Genomic DNA, 20,262 nt, shown 5'->3' on the forward strand with positions numbered 1-20,262 from the left:
TAAACGAATTTTAAATAACTTTCTAAAATCAATTTATCAAATAACATACTCCTTTTTCCTTACAGATAAAAAAACAAAAGTAAATAGGAAACGTTAAAGCTGCGATTTTATGATGGAGACTCGCCCGGAGTGGAGGATATACCGCTTTAAAGTCCGATCCCTTCATCTTCGTGCGGTTTTCTTTGGCTGGGCTTTAATATGGACCCAGTACCTTAACTGTGTCTATTGCGGTGAAAAATTAGGTAAGGGTCTAAATGCTCTACCTTTCAGCTCGACTTATAATTATAAAAGTTGCACAAGCTGACAAAAATCTTATTTTGTCTTGGATCAAATCCTTAAAGTAACGTAAATAACAACGATTATTGAAAACTCGTTTTGCAATTATGCAAACTTTTATTGGTCAATCGATATTTAGAAACGAAGTCAATCAATATCTTAAGTGCACAGTTAAAGGGTATACTAGATTCCTCGGACAGTATGTAACTGGTAGAACGACCCCATAAAGTATTTCTTTTCTTGATCAGGATTACTGCCGAGTCGATCTATGTATGCAGATTCCTTACGCTACGCAAGTTTTTTCAGCACAGTACCATGCCCACCTAATGCCCACAATCCGCGAAAATCTCCAGCGCTGGCAGTTGTCAGGATAGAAAGAAAAAGCTTACTGAAATTTGTTCTATTGATACATATCGTTTAATCTTAAAAAAATTTGCCATGCCACTCTAACGCCCAAAGCGCTTAAATATGTCTGAAATAGAGGGTAGGTGGCGCTTTACAAAATAGCCCTACTGATTGTATATCTCCGTGTTCCTTTTGCTCCCCTAATAGCTTAATAGTGCTCCCGACTATAGCGTTCTATATTTCTTTTCTTTCACCTATACTGTAGAAGCAGTTTTAGGCGGTTTGTGATCAGTGTGGGAGTAGCATGTTCGAGCAGGACTTAAAGATATTTAAATTCAGTTTAAGACAGGTAATATGTCCAATGACCGTCAACGGCAGTGCTAAAATATTTTGTCCTGTAAAAAAAATGTAATACATAATAGGCAAACGTATATTTATTTGTATTATTATTAATTGCCACTTAATAAACTGTTTACATTTCCTTTCAAATTTTTGTAAACTTCATATTTAAATCAAATATAGTTCACGTTGAAGAAAAATTAAAAATGGGGCACCACAAACTTTGCAATCAGCTGAAGCAAACATGGGCTTCGGGGCACAATTATAATCTTTTACCTCTGGCTTAAGAGATGACGCCGTGGAAACACGTTTGAGAAAATTCTTAAAAATTCGAATTTTTTTGTTACTTTAAAAGTAACTAAAAGAATATTTGAGTATTATTTGCAAGCCGAGAGATTATCTTTATTTTACTCTAAACGTTAAACTTCATTCAGTTTGATACGAGCACAGACTCTCCTTGCCCCACAGGCCCATTTTGGAGAAGTCTGGAACTAGAAGCAAGAAGAGAGGCAGGATGCGGCGGTCTTACTGACACACTTTAACAGTCTGTCAACTCTATGCCAGCCGGTTGGGTGTGGGTCGTCTTAACTTTTCGCAACTGGTCCACATCTCTTTGTCGTCGGCGACATGCGCTGGTAGCCCTTGCAAAGAGTAAATTTCCCGGGCCCCAGCTTTCGGCTAGAGAATTTCTCTGTCGAAAGCTCGATAGCGCTGGAATCCGGCGATTGTCATACTTCTAATGCTGAGTCCTGGTAGAGACCTTATCAGTTCCTCGTGGAAGTCCCAGCAACGTGGACCGAATCTATCTGCGAACGATAGCGTACCAAAACAGACGAAAAAACGAATTGCTAGCTATTTATTTAAGTGCGTGTTCTCACAATCTTTAAAAGTTAAATATTTAATATTTAGAAACCCCTAAGCACCCACAGAAGTGTATGTCTTGTGTTCCTGTGAGGAATTTGAAGCCTAATGTAAAAATATAAAAACCTAGCACGGAAACAAGACATATTGTGCTTAACTTATTATAAACGTTCACGACAAAGTTTTAAAGATACCTAGTATACAAAACGTGATAATTTTAACTCCGAGAGTTCTCTAAGCCAACGAAGTTGCCTCTTAAAATTCATTCAAAAGTTTTGTTCTCGAATAATGTGAGCATAAAGAGCAATTGCACCGGCCATGTGATACCATTTTTAATGACAGGCACTTCTTTGGACTTTGGTTACCGTCCGTTTAAAGACCTTTAAATATATATTATTATATTTAATATATATTAAAGCCTACAGAAAACAGACAAAAGTTGTATTGTATGATCCCTTATTATTTATCAATAATAAAATCTCGAAAGACATATTGTTTTTCAAACTCAGCTATTGTCCAGATAACACTAGTCTTTTTCTTCTAAGCGATTGATGGCAAATTCAGTTAGTTTGGCACCCCTGGATGTAGTTTTAAAGAATTGTAAAAAATTATATTTGGAGGCCCAAAATAGTTTAGGGCAAGGGAAAACGGAATAGTCGATGCCATAGATTATTAAATCCCATTACTCAGCCAAGAAGGCGATTGTTTACTTGCAGTTGAGACTTGCAGGGAGACACTCCAAAACCCGATAGCAATTTTATTTTGAATTTCAATGTTTATCCTTATGCCAACAATTGTCTAAATCGAACTACCCATTAAAAACGCTAGATGGCGCCCTTGAGGGTGTGCAGTTGTAAGAAGTCGTTCCATTGCGTTCTTATCTGAGCAAAGGTGCGCGCACACAGAGGCGCAGCGGTGCGGCGGGGTTTTTACCGGTTTTTTACTAGAATAGTTTGCATGTAATTAAATGGCCCACACACTGACGCGCATTCGAGCAGCGTTTGCCGCGCCGCATCCAGCCAATGTGCAGAGTGCGAGTTAAGCAAAGCGGGACATTTTCTATTCTCTGGATCTTTAGGCTGCTATTGACAATTGTCACAGCCGAAAACAGAACTGCGTTTGCTTGCATTTTTCGGGCGAGCACAATTACATTCGCCCAACGCCTTCGCTTGGGTGTGAGTTCCTCATGCCGAACCGCTCCGAGCCGCGTCGCTCCGCGCCGCACCGCTCAGTATACGAGCACCTTGACATGAATTGATAGACGAAGGCATCGGTAAAAGAAAACATTTATTTTTCTTTTTTCTTAGTTCAATGCTCTCTTTAAGGAAATTGTATTAATTATCTTCAAAAAACTGTTTTCGATGCGATAGAATTTATGTTGGCCTGTGTTGAGCTTCAAAAATCTGGTCTATACTCTCATCTTCCAGTATATGTATCTACACTGGCACTCTTGGTCTTTATCTGAAGTTGCCGAGGCACCCTTGTTCATGGTCAATTAACTCCAGATTAAAATTAAGTAGCAGCTCATCTTGAAAACTAAAATAAAATTAAAAATTCCAACATGAGAGAAAAGAAAAGATTAGATGGTTGAGTAACAAGTGGCGTTGCCCGAGCAACGACCCGCGCGAAACGGTGGGGCAGTAACTCCGGTTCAATAACATTACTTACTTTATGACCTTTGGTAATAACTTAGAAAATTGTTTTATTAGTGCAAAAAAAAGTTAAATACGCAAACGTCCTATGGTCTGTGAATGAATAAATAAAGAAAAAGCAAAATGAAAAGTAACCTACTTAGTAATTGCTTTGAAATTCGTACAGACTGATTTAATCCACCTATGCTATGAGTAGCATCGGTAGAAATTTCGATCGAGAAACTTGGCCTGTAATGCGTCTGATTAACGAGTCCGACAGTCAATCTACTGACTATAATTTGCTCGTCCCTGCCAAAGAATGGATTTCCAGAAAACCAGGAGCCTGGCGTTCTCCTTCCTATGCATCGTCACCGTGGCCACAGCAGATAGTGTACTCATTTTTCGCATCGATCCGCTGGGTAAGCCTAACTTTAGATAAGTCATAAATAGTGGGGCACGGAAAACATTAATCATCATTAATATGATATACACACTTCTCCATCAATTTTTCAAGTGTCACACACGAAATTTGAAGAATTTGGTGGACGGTAGTATAAGTAGAGGGGTCCATTATATAAAACCTCAGAATTGAATGGTCCGCAAAGCGTGATACACCAATAGAAAGTATTTTAAAAATAAACACTTAAATTTAAAAATTTAAATTTAATATAAGCTATACATTCCTCAATTTTTATACCCTTGCAGAGGGTATAATGATTTCAGACAGATGTTTGCAACGCAGTGAAGGAAACGTTTCCGACGAATCGATTGTTGCCCGTCTGTCCTTCTGTCCGTCTGTCCGTCTGTCTGTCCGTCCGTTTCTACGCAAACTAGTCTCTCAGTTTTAAAGCTATCGCAGTGAAACTTTATTAAAAGCTTTCTTTCTATTGTAGGTAGTATATAAGTCGGAACCAGCCGGATCGGACAACTATATCTTATAGCTCCCATAGAAACTATCGGGCAAACATTTTAAAAAAGAATTATATCTTCGGTGTTTTTTAACATATAACCTTGTAAGCTTGGAAAAAACATTTTTTTATATAGCTGCCATATGAACAATCGGAAAATTAGTGGTAAAATATTATTGAAAAATTATATCTTCGGTGTTTTTTAACATATAACCTCCTACGCTTGGAAATAACATTTTTTAATTAGTTCTGGATTTTCGAATTACATTTTATCGAAATCGGAAGACGATAACATATAGGAAAATGGGTGGGAAAATAATATATAACAAATTATAGCTTTAGTGCTTTTTGACATGTAACCTTCTTAGCTTGGAAATAAAATTTTTTAATTAGTTCTGAATTTTCAATTAACTGTCATAGGAACGGGAAAAAAATTATTTACTAAAGTTGATTATTTCTTATAACTGCAAGGGTATACAAACTTCGTCTTGCCGAAGCTAACTTCCTTTCTTGTTTATCATGAAAAATACGGCTCGGAAGATTTAACGAGATAAGAAGTGCAACCCCTTTCGGTTTAGTATGAAAGGTATTACATTGCTTTCTTGAATTCCCAAAACTATGCAAGAATTTAGAAGTTTAAAATAATAAATTACAAAGATCCCAAAAAATATAATGTATTGCTATTACGATAGCAATCTTCCTAGTCCGTACTGATCACAACAATCACAGCTATTTAAGACGCTGATAGGGACCGAATCCTCTGAAAACTATAAAGTAAAAATAACTTGTGTAAGTATGAATTGACATATATCCGCATAAAAAATAAAAAGCAGGATTAGGCGGTAAATACAAATTAGGAAACGAAAATCAGTTTAAACCTTTACAACCGAGATAAACCCTGCATTATCCACCTCCAAAATATAGTTGAACCTAAATCAGTTTTGCGGCTCGACAACTCGACACGACATTCATTGCTTCACTAACCATAGTAGCCAAACATAAAAATTACTGACAAAATATAAATAGCCTACATTCTTGTTGGTTGAATAAAGAGTGAATATATGGTTATGTTACCTTCAATGTGCCGACGCCATGTGAGTCATCTGTGGAGGTGTACTCCTACATCACTTCCATTGCTTGCGGGAGTAGAGTGTTATTTAACGTATGCGGCGGCTATCTTTTCCTGTTCACATATTGTGCGTGTATTTTTGTTCCTTCATGTATTTCGCGAAACTGAAAGCCATTTTTTTTAACATCGACCAGATGAAGAGCTAGCCGAGCAGTTGCTTGCATCGGGCATTTTGAGCGTATTCAGCATCGGAACATCGGGTATATGATATAATTGTCCATTCTGCTGACGTCAGAGCTATTCTATTATTTAATTCTACATATGTTCCTGTGTTATTTGGCAGTGGTACCTTGTTTATCTTTTACCATCTAGATACCTGTCTCGATCTTATTTCCTTGTTATGAGTATTGTGGGATGCAGGCAGTGATCCTTTCATCAAGAAGTGTCCGGGAGTCAATGCAGCCAATTTGCGTGGGCTGGAAAATATGGGAGTGAGAGGCCCTAAGTTTAATATCCGTTTCAGCCACACCCGAATACAAAGTGCTTTCGAACTCCCGTAAATTGTTCGTAGCCCCAACCTAATTTTTTGGTTTGTCACAGTAGATGCTCCTTCCTTCTTTTCTCTTTATCGGCCAGAATTGCTGTCAGGTGTTCGCCATACCGCAATTTCTATGCTGCCGATCTTTCTTTTTAAATGTGATAACTGTTGTTTGTTTTGTTTTGAGAACTGGAGTTTTGTAGACGTCCTTCCACTCGCAAAACCTTGGCGACGTCCAGAAATAGGTCTAACGACCGGTATGGAAATGGACTGCCACCCAACCGTTCTTCTGCCTTTTATTAGTTGCATTATTCGCTGTGACTTCTTTGTTCTTCGTTACGGCGTTATTGGTTCTGACTTTCTCTGGGAGTCTGGTCGGCAGTTGATGCAAAACCGTAAAATCCAGCATGTTATTCCTACCAATGTGTCAAATGATCCGCGATAATTGATTTCACTCAGAAATCGATTTGTTTTACTCCTTTGTTCTCAATCCTTTTTGCCCAGCACGTGCTTGGTCTGCTGTATCTAAGCTTCTTTATTTGTTGTCAAGAACGGACGGCCATAGAACCACACCCATTTTTTTTAAGCTGTGTTGCTAAACATCCTCTGAAGCAAGGTGTGCTGGTTTGTCCTCCGATGCTACATGTGCCCATTTCTTAATGGTAGTTGGCATATGGTTATCATTTCGAAAAGCCTGCATGTGCTTGAAATGCAGTATCCAGCCTAAAGATATGCAATAATGTGTATTTGACCGTGTTTAGTTAAAAATAATGCCATAGTATGATTTGATAGTTTTGTGCCTTCAGGATAAACCCGGGTCTGTCGATGTATTTTTTTTACGTCTGCTGTAAACATGAACCGGTGAGTTCGGAAACGTATCGTAGCATCTCACTTCGGACTGGGACCTTAGGATGTTGCCTAAGCTTCTTTCTGTTGAGGTAGGAACTGAAGCGTCAAAAGCCACTCTTAATATTGTGGCCTGGTTTGAGTTCACTGTAGTGGAGGATGAAATAATGAATCCTTGGTACACTGGAGAGTTATATCTCCGTCATGTGATTTAAACGCCCATATTCTTCCATAATTTTTTTGAAATTCACTACTGGTGTTTCCATTTTGAATTATTATTTCGTTTTCCTGCAATGGCTGGTAGGCGAACATGCATACAAAAGTTTTAAGGTGTTATTCTATCAATATATTTTTTTAATTAAAATAGTTGGCGCAGTTCATAATTTAAGACTTTCAAAACTCTAAGCACCTGATATATAATTGTAGAAGACGGCCGACTCGGTGCTGATTTCGGTGCTCTGTCGGCTTCCTCGGCGGATGCGTTGACCCATTCCAGTTTGATATCATCGTCGTCGGCAAAAATCTCGTCGCCGGTGACGCCGGCGCCAATTCCAGTGTTGATCCCAACACTATAGGATTTGACAGCTTTATTTAACGTTTGATGGAAAGAGTTTTTCACAAAGTCTCTCTTGGACTGTAACACTTCGGTGTTAAATGTGTCGAGCATCCAAAATTTTTTCAGGTCTGATACAGGGTCTTCTTTTGGGTTTGTTGGAATATTTCCTAGCGTGAATGCTGGCGCTGTTGGCTGACTGCGCTAAAAAAATCCACCCAAGAGCGTTTTCTTGGAGATGTGGTTAATCGTTAGATCGGAGTTTTATCAAGCGATACTGAGTAGTAAGTCTAGGCGTAGAATATTTTGTTCTTCATCTATGGATGAAGATGAAGATCCTTGCACCTGTGTTTCAACTTCGAAAATACTCTGTGATGCTCTGGTGGTGGAAAGTGCAAGTCGATCTGCCTCTCTTCTGAACATAAGCTTCAGCTGAGAGCTGCCTGGCCTTCAAACGTAACCAGGTGTCGTCACAGCCACCCTGTGAGAAGGCTGTTGGGGCATTTGAGGCTAATGTTAATGACTACTATTCGTTGTATCTTCTCTGCAAATATGTAAAATGTATAGAAAGTGTATTTATTTAGTAGATCATATATTACATTTTCTTCACAGAAGTTGATATCAGGTTGCTTTTGTTTGATATCAGAAGTTCTTGTTTTATATTCAAACAAATCATATTTCATAAGTTACTGGTGTGCAAAACTTAGCTATTTATGGCTCTCTTTTCGCCAAACTAGCTAGTTTTTCCAAAAGTGTTTCCTATATTGCAGGACCTTTATCTGGAGTTTGGATTCGCATGCTCATGGTAAATGTGGCCATTTTTGTAAGGGCTATTTTTACAAGAATGTGTCGTATACCAAAAGTTGAGGAATCTCAAGGGCTATACACCTTAGAATTTAACAACAATCGGATGATTTCTGTAGATTGTCATTTCTTTAAATAAAGTAGTCGCCTTCGCACGCCCTTTTGGTGCGCTTCGTCACTAGGTGGACTGCCGTCCACAGTGATGCTCTGCTCTTGTAGCGTGGGTTGCTGAAGTGTAATCTCTTGTTGGTAAAGGAACACGTCGGGGTTACAGGCGGTATCGGAACTGTGCTCAGGTGGGTAACACCTGGGCTGACCTGAACTTCCGTTGACCGGGTTTCCCTTTGATGACTGCTGGCTGATCTTCGAAGCTGCCGTGTACCAATTGCAGCGTGGGCACTCCATTTTGCTGCCACTGAGCGCCTGGTCGCTGTTGAGTATAAGTTGCGTTGCTTCTAGGTTGCGACCTGGCTGTGACACATGCCAAGTAACCGAACACCATAGAAAAGTCATTATTTGGATTGCTGTGAAACCAGCATTTGAATCGACATAGCTCTGTAAGTCTTTGTTGCTGGCTGGCTGTACATCATAGGTTCAAAGTTGCTCTTTGCTTGCTTAATGTGGTGATTGCAGAAATAGCTTTTTGAGACAGGGTTCACATTTTTTTCAAAGTTTATGTGTGCTATTAAGGATCTGGCTGCAGTCCAGAAGAAGACTTCAGGGTTTGATCGGGAAACTGTCAACTGTTTATTTGGGTGCGTCTTGTTCTTCTCTGATGAATGCGGCTTTTCGGCTCCTTATAAGCTTTGTAGTTAGCAGATGCCGCATTTTTTCGAGTTGCTTTAATCCTTGCTCGCTTGGCGCTGTGCGGAGTCATGAAGCTCTCCACAAACTACTCATACTGGACGCAGTTTACAGAATCTCCTTGTATGGTAATTGACCGAGGATGATCAGAGCTTGCATTATTATCGGTAGCTTTTAACGAGAAGTATGCGTTTTTTTTTGTACACACGCTATGTTAGAACGTCGAATAGACTCATTGTAATCGAGGTTAAGTTAATTTGGGTCATTACAATTTTATGATTTTACTGAATACTTTTTTACGGAGCACAATAAATACACGTCTGCGTGCGACGAATGTGTTTAATTGAGTGCCGCCCACAAACTATCATTACGCTAAGACCCGTAATAACGAATAATTTAAACTATTTGTCCTGTTTTGGCCTCTCTGTTCTCTTCCCAAAATGTATGTATTTATAGTTATACAATTCTAACTACTTTAATGTAAGATGCGCGGGAATGAGTCATCATAAAAAGGTTTTCAGTGAGTCGATTTTTTTTATTTATCGAAATAAATAGTTCAAAACAAAAATACTGTCCATAAAGTATCCATTTTTATAAAGCGTAGAGGAAAGCCTATATTTCTATCGAGATGTCAAAATACATTTAAGGTAAGCTTTTTTTTATTGATATATTCTTTATTTTGTTTCAGAATACCCTTATTTAGGTTCAATAATGAAATTTTGAATCCCGAGTTACCTTGCTCTTTGAGAAACGTATTCCAAAACACAAATTATAATGTGCTTTTTGTTTATATTATTTATCGACTTTGCTGCATTCTTTCCAAAAAACACGATTGCATGAACTCTGTGTTCTCAAAGTTTATTGGAATGTACTCAAATTTTGTGGACTGTAGCAGTATAAATTTCTCTGCGGTTCTCCAGTTCCTCTGTCCTAATTAAATCCAAGCTTGCCCATTTGTCTATACGATTTTTGCCAATCTAGCTATAAATTTACAAAAAACGTTCGATTGTTTTTTTCTAGACTTAACAGAGAAAGGAAGTTAACTTCGGCAAGCCGAAGTTTGTATACCCTTGCAGTTATAAGAAATAATCAACTTTAGTAAATAATTTTTTCGTATTATTTTCCCACTAATTTCCCGTTTGTTCCTATGACAGCTATTTGATATAGTCGTCCGATTTTGTTAAAATATTATTCGAAATTCAGAATGAATGAAACTAAAAAATGTTATTTCCAAGCTAAGAAGGTTATATGTTTAAAAACACCGAAGATATAATTTTTGCATATTATTTCACTAATAATTTTCGGATCGTTACTATAGCAGCTATATGATATAGTTGTCCTATTTTTATTAAATGTAATTTAAAATTCAGAACTAAATTAAAAATGTTATTTCCAAGCCTAGAAGGTTATATGTTAAAAAACACCGAAGATATCATTTTTGCATATTATTTCACCACTAATTTTCCGATCGTTACTATAGCAGCTATATGATATAGTTGTCCGATTTTGATAAAATTTAATTTGAAATTCAGAACTAATTAAAAAATGTTATTTCCAAGCTTAGGAGGTTATATGTTAAAAACAACGAAGATATTATTTTCTTTTAATTTTTTCCCCGATAGTTCCTATGAGAGCTATAAGATATAGTTGTCTTATCCGGCTGGTTCCGATTTATATATACTACCTGCAATAGAAAGAAGACTTTTGAGAAAGTTTCAGCCCGATAGCTTCAAAACTTAGAGACTAGTTTGAGTAGAAACGGACAGACAGACGGACGGACAGACGGACATGGCTAGATCGACTCGTCTAGTGACGCTGATCAAGAACATACATACTTTATGGGGTCGGGAACGTTTCCTTCACTGCGTTGCAAACTTCTGACTGAAATCTGCTAGGGTATAAAAAAAAAATCGCAAAAGGCGCATATTAGACTGGATTGTTTAAATTAATTATTCATGCAAAAGGGGCGTCTAATTTTTAGAGGCAGTGTGGAGCAGCAGTTTATCCAGATGTTTCCATCTCGCTCGCTCTTCATATCTCCCCTAATTGCATTCACTTCGCCCTGGAGCACCTAAGTTAGCGTTTTAGTTTTGAGCGACAATATTCCAGTTTCTCTTACTCACAATTGTACACAGAGAGATTCACAAGATATTCCAGTGCTACTTTTCAACTCTTATATTCCTTTTCCGATTTCTTGTACTCTTCTTTTTTACTATGTTTCAGATGCTTGTTTATACAACCACTTCAAGTACTTTTCTCCTACAATTACTGCTTAATATTTCCAAGCTTTAAAATAAATCCTTTTATTGACAGATTTACTCCAGCAAAAACGTATATAAGTTAATTGTGCAGGCGATAAACAAACGCTCTGACAAACAAACATAAGCGAACCCAATTATCCGATTTAAGTAATAATTATTGAATATACCTGTTTGAGAGCAAGTGTGACCGAACATTTGTGCGGATTTCACTTAATTACTAAATTCCAGTTGGGTTCTCGTCCGACTTTGGTTCCTTACTTCGAAATTAAAATTAAAAATTACTTTCAGTCATGGCACTATCAGCAGTCTATAACCCCAGCTGACGGTCTGATCCATTTTGACGCCAGTTTTCTCGGGCGACTATCTTGCTTGATACACGAACGCCTTGTCTCTATTCAAAGGAAAAAGTTGTGGTCCAACGGCTTGCCAAGCGACCATCAATTCCGTGATTGCACAATCGCTCACAACTGCCTCGTTTGCCAATGCTCATACCAAAAGGGCGACTAATTTCTGGAGGCAGTGTGGATCAGCAGTTTGTCCAGATGTGTCCATCTCTCCGCTAAGACTCCGTTTCGCTCTGGAGAACCTAAGTTGGGCATTGCTAGGCCCAATAGTTCGTATTTCCACATGTTCCAATAAACACCCACGCTCGACATGCAACAAGCTGAAAAGAACCCCTGGGCTTTTGTACATTTCCAGCGATGAAGCCACCTCCGCCCAAATTAATCTCCTTACAAGTTGCTCTAAGACATAAGTTAAACAAGTTTAACCTTTTTTGTAAACTCTATTAAAAGTGAAATTTCTGTCAAAAAGTTTTAGAAAGACATAAATTGCTACATTTATAAACTGTTAGAAAAATGCACGACAAGTAAGCAGTATATTAGTTTTAACGTATAGAAGACCTATAGACCTATATAAATCGGGAAATAATAGATTTTAAAAACTCACATAAAATCCATGCATCTATTTGTTGTCACCATCATTGCTGTTAACAAAGGCCCTAACTGGAATAAAATTTACATCACTCGACACAAGTTGACTGACGCCACCGTTTCACGGTTGTTATAGCGGCGACAGGTAGTAGATCCGCACCAGTCCAGTGGCTTGCAGCTGATTGGCGTATTACTAAAAGGATTTGATTTGAGGTGTGTAGTCAAGAATGCTAAATTTTGGTAAATTCTTTCATAGTTTCCGAGATTTCAGCGTGAAAAAGTAAATGATTTATTACAACAAGATTTAAGAAGTGTCATTCATAATAATTTAATATACTTAATATCGATGTATAAAAGGTTTCCACCCTTTCTGATCAGCAATACGGCTTCACTAACGTGAAGCGCATCGGCCAAAACCAAAAAACAAAACCAAGCCTAAAGGGGTGAATAGAAAAATTCTATTCACAAAAATATGCTGAAGACACACTCCAATAACCAAAAGAACCTAATACCAATCTACGCACGGAAGAAGATTGTCATTCTATTCACAGCCACAACTCTTAGTGAACAGTCAAGGTTGAAAGTCAACAACTTCAAAATGAAGAAAAGCAGTTAAAACTGGAGTTAAAATGGAAGTGACGGAAATCGATGAAGACGGCGATTACATAACGGCAACATCAGCGATCAACAAGCTGTGATCAAACGCTCGCTTGAATTGGCCTGAAGAGAAAATATTACCGTACACATGTAAGATTCTCCAAGGAAGCTTTTAAGTAGCCCCTATTTAATTGTGAGCTGTTGTCGGTCAAAACAGTGTCAGGAACATCGAATGTAAGAAATACACATTTTTCTTACTCAAAAATGCAGAACGTGGTGAACCTTTTGGGGCGGTTGTAAAAGTGAACCCTATTCGAGTTCCAAAAAGGGACATTACGAAAATTCACTTTCAACACTTAGAAAAGGAAATTGCAAAATCTTGTGAGCGACCACCAATGTCAATAAAGTTTCAGAAACAGAAAGAAAATATTTTATGAACTCTGACATTGACAGATAAGTGTATATTAGGGTCTAATGGTTCGGCCTGTGGGCGTATCTCCTTCATAAGATTACAAAATGAAAAATTATTATTTATTCTTCTAAATGAATTGCATCCCTTTATAAGTAATCTCCTTCACGAAACATGCCTAATAGTTTTTATTATTTATTCATTTTCATTTTATATATTTATGCAGAGGTCACGTACAACTCAATTTTCAAATGCGGTTGTTTGCTGTAGGATAATAATAAAACCAAGACTCACTTCCTGCTTGCCTTAAAAATAGTCTGAACTATTCTAGCTTTTAGAGTTTCCGAGATCTCAGCGTTAATACGCACAGGTTGACGAACGGATGATCCTAATCAAGAATGTGTATATTTTATTGGGTCGCAAACACTTCCTTCTGCCTGTTACATACTTTCCGTCGAATCTAGTATACCCTTTTACTCTACGAGTATTACTCTACGGGTATAAGAATAGCACAGCTTAACTAATAATCTGTCGCGACGGGTATCATACAAAAATGCCTATATCGGTTTTTAATTGATTAATGTTTATTGCCAAATTTGTAACACTTCCAAAAAATGTCTAAATGAAAACGCTTTAACCTTTTTCTTCAACATAGAAAATGTTTAAGATGAACTTTTTTGATTTCATAAATTCACTTATTACATAAATAATTTTTTACACTTTCTTACACTTAGCTTTGTTGTCGGCTACTTTGCGCACATATCAGAAAGCGGCTTGTGATTCGGATCAGGTGGTTATAGCCTGCCCCCGCGGAACCAGCATTTCAATCGAGTTTGCCCAATATAACAACTTCGTAGCAAAGGGTAAGCTAACAATAAACATACACTTTAAACTGTCATATACATCTGAACGTAATTCTTTAAATTTCCTTTTGAAGATGGCTTTAGCATTGAAGAACTTTGTCCTAGGTCTGGGGAAACCAGACCTGAAATTAGAAGTAGGGCGAAGCACCTGCTCCGTGGCTCCATATTTGGCTCACCATCACTGAAGATACCAACTAACAGAAATATGAACGGTGGCTACGGACTTGCGAATCCAGTGCATTCTATCGGTGAACATAGCAGCACCACTGTTACTGGCTCTGAATCGGTAGTCGGCACAACTCGCTCTGTCGACGAAGTACAAAGTATCGATTATAACAATGAAAATGTTTTGGAAAACTGCATGTGGCCAAATGCATTACAGGTAACGAAGTCTAAGCCTACTAAATGCTGGTGGTTTACATGAATGAATTGCCGCTCTGTTAGAACTTTTTTTTAGTGAAATAAGCCAATTCCAAAGCCATCTTTTCAAAAGACTTTTGATATTTAGCAGAATGCATAACATTGGCATTGACGACTTCGTAGTCGTTGCTGACAAGTCTGAGGTGATCAAATTAAAGTTAACACATATTTTTTACGCACTTTTTGTTTTGTTTACGATGAGACCATTGTCGGCTTAACTGTTAAAAAGTGTTCAGGATTCAGTTTGACCGTAAAAATTAAGTGCGGCCCTGCACTATTCATAGGCAATGAAAATCTTGCCCCAAGTTTATTATTATTATACTTAGGACATAAATAAATCTTACATATTTTTAATGGTCGATCTTATAATTAATTTGTTTGAGTGGAAATTTTAAATTTTGTATTGAACATTTTTTATATTGGTATTAAGGTCGAAAGTATCGGGAAAGGGTACTGACTAAATTTTCCGTATTATTTCAGGAATCAGAGTTCAGATCCCGTCAGTGAGTTGTTTTTACTGACTCTGCGTTTTTTGTTTCTTTTTTTTATATCATTTTTATCACTGAGTCTTAGTATTTGTTCAACTACCTTAAACGTATGCTAAAAAGGATGGCGTGGAAAAAATTCCAAATGTTTGTGGCTTAATAAATTTTGTGGTGAATTTTCAATAAATAAGCTGAAGCCAATTCGGTTTCCGGTGTCGAATCTGCTTGGTTTAGCTTGGCGGTAATCACTTCAAAGAAAAATAATGAAATTGTATATTTTCAATGCTCCTAACGTTAATTATCTTTATGAAAGACACTCCCTTTTATAAGGACTGTTGTGCCGATACATATTGCTTCTTCCCGATACTGTAGTGTAGGTTTTCTGTTCTTAACTGTTTCTCTTGAGCTTCATCAACTCAGTGCACTGTTTTGTTGAACTCCATCGTAACCTGTTGAATAAGGTTGACCGTATCATTAATGTCTCTTTGAAGCTAAAGACATCAGGCTATTTTTGAAGGTTTGCAGTGGAACCTTTTTACTTGGCTATCTTAACATTAAATTGATTTGATCAAAGTGACCTGATTGACTGGGAGTTTACAGACGGTTCATTGTCACATAATATTATTTTTAAATGGGAGTTGGTAAAGAATAAAAACGTTTTATTTCCGGAATTTTGATTGGACTGTATTTTTTATTTAATTTTTTTTTGTGTCCGATGCGTTCAGTCTCAACACTAAGTCCTAAAAAATCTCGAAGTGGTAGCACCAAAATATATCGAAAAATGGTAAAGTTAGTGTTTCATATACCGGGGGAATAATAAGCGTTCATCAACATCCCGGGCCGCCCTTAAACAAGGTTTCAGGCAGAACAGCTAACTTGAGGATTGGCCGGGTCATCTCTCCAGTTGATGTCTTAAGTTTTACGGCGCATACAATTCCACCTGGTCCAGGATAGGCTCCCAATACACGGGCTTATATCCAAGCTCCTGGAGGGAGATTTGAGTGCTTGACGAGGACTATGTTGTCTACTGCGATGTTACGTTCCTTGACACTTTTGACGTTGCTGAAGGGATGTTAAATACTTTTGGCGCCAGCGTTTCTAAAACCCTTTGTCCATTGCTTGCAAGTGCTGTCAATAGTCAAGGCGATTGAGCTAGATAGAGATAAGTAGATGAGATCAGTGTCAGATGTGTAGCATAGCGGTCGCGAGTTCACCACAGCATTGATCTGAACAATCAGAGCTTGCATCTGTTCAAAGGTTAGAACAGTTTTTCCCATGACACGACGCAGATGCAATTTTACGAAGCGTACTGATGACTCCCACTTCCTACCCCAATATGGCAAATGGGGAGGTATGAAACTCCACTTGATTCCATCATTGGCCAGCGATTGTGTTACATTGCGTTGATGCTCCTGCGAAGATAAAAGTTGCTGCATCTCATCTAAAGTCCGTTTGGGACCAACAAAATTCGTCGCATTATCGCTGAAGATCTGTAAGCACTTTACTCGGAGGGACATGAAACGCCGAAGACAAGCCAGGAATGTGTCTGTGCTAAGATCGGTGGCTAGTTCCAAATGTATGGGTGATGTAATAAGGCAAACAAAGAGACATATGTAGCCCTTAGTTGTTCGGGGATTGCGCCCTCTTCTTTCTTAGTATGAATGCGTAATCACAGCCAGAGTGATCGAAAGGTAAAACTTCTGTTATACGGATGCCTGGTAGATCGGCCATGAAGTGGTGCTCCGTAAGTTTACCTTGACGGAAACATTTAATGCAGTTCAGGTTCCGCGGATGAAGATTGGATATACGTTCCTACTCTAAAATCATTTTTGTGATGCGGTTTGACTTTGGAAGCAGTATTGGGTAATTTGCCTCAGATGGTAATTTGTGAGTTATACAGTCGTCCACCAACTCGAAGAAGGCCATCCTTGCAGATAATCGGTGAAAGCTTCACCAACTGTGGGCGGCTGTGATGTAGCTTATTTTCTGTCAGTAGTTTTCTGTCCTCCACGAAAGATCTCTAAGCCTCTTTCTGGCAGAGAATGCAAGCAGCTTGAATTCCCTTAAAGGTGAGCGTCTTTCCATTTGTCAGCGTTAGAGATTTAATGGCCTTGGTCTTTTGGATGAAGAATAAGGCCTAACCTACGACGCGTATCAGCTCTGTCCAGAACGAAATGCGATGAGCCAGAGCTTCGATTGTTGACAATGAGCACGCTTCCTGAGTGGTTAATGCGGGGTCTTGACTTCTTCTTTGACATGGTTTTCTGAAAGGGAACATCAGAATTTTTTACAGCTCAACTTTTCCACTAGCATTTCTGGATCTTGCAGCCATGAAGGTCCCATCCACTATAAGTCGAAATGGAGCAAACACTCCTCGAGTGGCGCACTCCGCCGGATTTTCCTTTGTGTTTATGTGATGCCAAGCCTTGCGCGGTAAGGCTTCGAGTATTTCTGAGATTCTATTGGCTACAAATGTTTTGAGCCTAGATGGTCGATGAGAAAGCCAAGCCAAGACTATGGTTGAGTCGCACCATGCATGTACATCAATGTCCTTGTGTTGTAGTGCAGCCTTGACTGATAGAAACAGTCGACTCAGTAGCAAAGCGCCACACAGCTCGAGACGCGGTAGAGACTGCTGCTTCAGCGGAGCAACTCTGGTTTTTCCTGCTATGAGCGAAACAGATACAGTGCCATCTACTCGCACCACTCTGCTATAAATGACTGCCTTGATGAAGGCATCTGAAAATCCATGCAGTTCTATGTAATCTTTATTGTTTTGGACAAGCCGTGGCAGGTGAAGATCTCGCAGTATGTGTAGGTCGTTTCGGCATTTATTCCACCAGTCCGCAATTTTCGGAGGAAGCTCCGTGTCCCAGCCGAGATTGAGCAGCCACAATTCTTGGAACAGAATTTTAACTTTGAATTTTATGAGTGCTCCCTGTAATGTTGGACTTTTTGAACGAAAGGCCGACGATGTAACGCCACTTGGGGTCACGAGTGTGTGTCTTGACAAAGTGCTGTTCAACTTCATCGTCGTCTGGTTTCCCTTCAAATTCCTGGTTGTCATCCTCGAGCTTCCAAAAGCGACGTAGAGATGCGTCAATGTCAATAGCCGTGTGCATTGTTGTTGTAGATGAACAGCCGGTGGTTACGATAGATGTTATGACCCATCCAAATATTGGCGATGATGTTGCCCTCATTGTCAAACATCTTTTGACCGGTGAACACGGTCCAAACTTAATCGCTGCCCAGGAGTATGTCGACTGGCGCCAAAGACTGATAGTCAGAACCCGCAAGCTCAAAGCCAGCGAAAGTCTTGAGTGCTGAGGCGGCGATATCGTGTCTTGCCAATGTGGAGGTAATTTTGCTGAGTATGTGGGCTCGTACCTTCACTGTGTGATCCAAGATCCTCGACTGCAAGTCCAGTGTGCTGCACCCTCTAGTTGACTCAGCCTTGAAAGACAAAATCCCTCACACCAAGATTCGTGAAGGTGAGCGTGCTAGTCCGAATGCCTGAACGCACCGCTCGGAGATATACGACAGTTCCAAAAGCGCACGGCGGGTGGTGTGCGATTCCGTTGCGTTTTTGATGAACACTAAAGCTGTTGCCAATGCACTCTTTCGTAGCCCCAGTGGCTGCGATGCGGTTGTTAACCCCTTGCACAAGACTCGAGCTGTGGCAGCCACTTGTGCCCTTGCATTATGGCTGATGGTGACCGTAGCATCTTCGGGAGCGCTTGGGATGTGCCTTTCATCTCGTGGTTGTGTTGTGGAGACAGCGGCTTGCAAGCCAATAACCTCTGCGTGTAGCAGAGAGTGGTGGCGATTGTGGAAAAACTTACATGTGAATTTGGACTTACACTTACGCGACACAAGCCCAGGCTTAAGGCAGTTGAAACACATGTATTTGTCCTTAACAAATGTGCGTTTCGGCTCGACTGACAATTCAGCTACTGTGAGCAGGCGTAGGTCTTGTGCTCATTGGAGTTACACAAGAGGTTGCTTACATCGATATTAAGCGAGTGCCGATCGCTTTGCCTTGCCATGTTGTGTACCCACCTTAGAGTTTAAGTCTGACTCACTTTTGCTGAGCTCAAATTCCTCGCAACGTCGGTCTAAAAACTTGAGAAGATCATCCACAGACGGAGATTCCAGATCCCGGCTTCCTTCGATCCATTTGCGACGGGTTTCAGCATCGACCTTCCCCAGAATAAAGTGTATAATCCAGCAGTTCCATTGAGTTTGCCCTGCTGCATCCAGACCCCGTACGATTTCGGTGGCTCCGTCCGACACCTTGCGCAGAACTTTTAAATCTGCTCGGGCGGTCGAAGGTAATTTGACAAATGTGATCTCGTATATGTTCTTAAAGACTTGACTCTCCTTGTAGTCGCCAATGAACAGCTTGATGTTGATTTTTGGCAGTTCATTATGCATTCAAGTTGCTGCCGAGTTTGCCCTCAAACGTGTTTCTTGTTGGTCAGCCAAACGCTCTTTGCGCTACTGTTGTTGTTCCAGAAAACGAACTAGGTTTTCGTTTCCCACTCCTGACGCCATTGATGCGGCCTCGTTAGGCTTACCAGGTCGTCTAAAGTTGCCTTCTCTTCCATTCTCCTAAGCTTTCCAATGACACATATTTCATCAAGCTCCCATTTTGATCCCGCACGTGGATCTTGCGACGCCATTAGCTCTAGCAGCGGTAATAACTTAATTTAACTAAATATTATAATAACACTAAACTAATTTGTGGGGTTTTTAATGTTTTGGATAGCATTATATTGATAAGGACTGGTTGTAATATCTGGTTACTTTAAAGAGAAAGGATTGTTCTTTAGAGACCCTCATGTTGTCCTCAAACAGGCTATCCAGTACTAAAGCAATGTAATGTCGAGGTCCTTCATTCCTTTATATTCATATTTTCTTGATCATTATCACTAGCCGAGTCGATCTAGCCATGTCCGTCGGTCCGTTTGTCCGTCCGTTCATATGAACGCTGAGATCTCGGAAACTATAAAAGCTAGAACAGTCAAACTTGGCATGCAGATTCCTGGGCTTCCTGCGCAGCGCAATTTTGTTTCAGCAAAAATCTGTAGCGACTACAGTTCTTATGATAGAAACAAAATTTTAACTAAAATGTGTTTGCTTAAAAAAATGTGCCATGCCCACTCTAACGCCCACAAACTGTTAAACGCTTATTTTTGTCTGCCGGCCACATAGCATCTACCTGAATATCCGGTAGGTGGCGCCTTATAATATCGCTTTGCTGCTTATATATCTTCATTTCCCTTTTGCTCCCTTAAGCTGAGTAACGGGTATCTGATAGT

General features: G+C 39.4%; 1 protein-coding gene across 6 annotated transcripts in view; it reads left to right on the forward strand.

Annotated features, from left to right (window-relative positions):
* The window catches only part of LOC108036876 (uncharacterized), a 103,242-nt gene that overhangs the window by 56,878 nt on the left and 26,102 nt on the right, over positions 1 to 20,262 (forward strand). For 5 of the 6 annotated variants that reach the window (XM_050889348.1, XM_044092717.2, XM_050889347.1 and 2 more), the window contains 3 exons: positions 66 to 242; positions 13,908 to 14,036; positions 14,111 to 14,418. In XM_050889348.1, coding sequence (XP_050745305.1) covers positions 110 to 242; positions 13,908 to 14,036; positions 14,111 to 14,418 — 570 coding nt within the window. In that variant the 5' untranslated portion in view covers positions 66 to 109. Of the gene's footprint in view, positions 1 to 65; positions 243 to 3,577; positions 3,872 to 13,907; positions 14,037 to 14,110; positions 14,419 to 20,262 lie in introns of those variants that run through there. The other variant, XM_044092719.2, reaches the window with a different exon arrangement.

The sequence above is a fragment of the Drosophila biarmipes genome, chromosome 3R (assembly GCF_025231255.1).
Source record: "Drosophila biarmipes strain raj3 chromosome 3R, RU_DBia_V1.1, whole genome shotgun sequence".
NCBI classification, from domain to species: Eukaryota; Metazoa; Arthropoda; class Insecta; order Diptera; family Drosophilidae; genus Drosophila; species Drosophila biarmipes.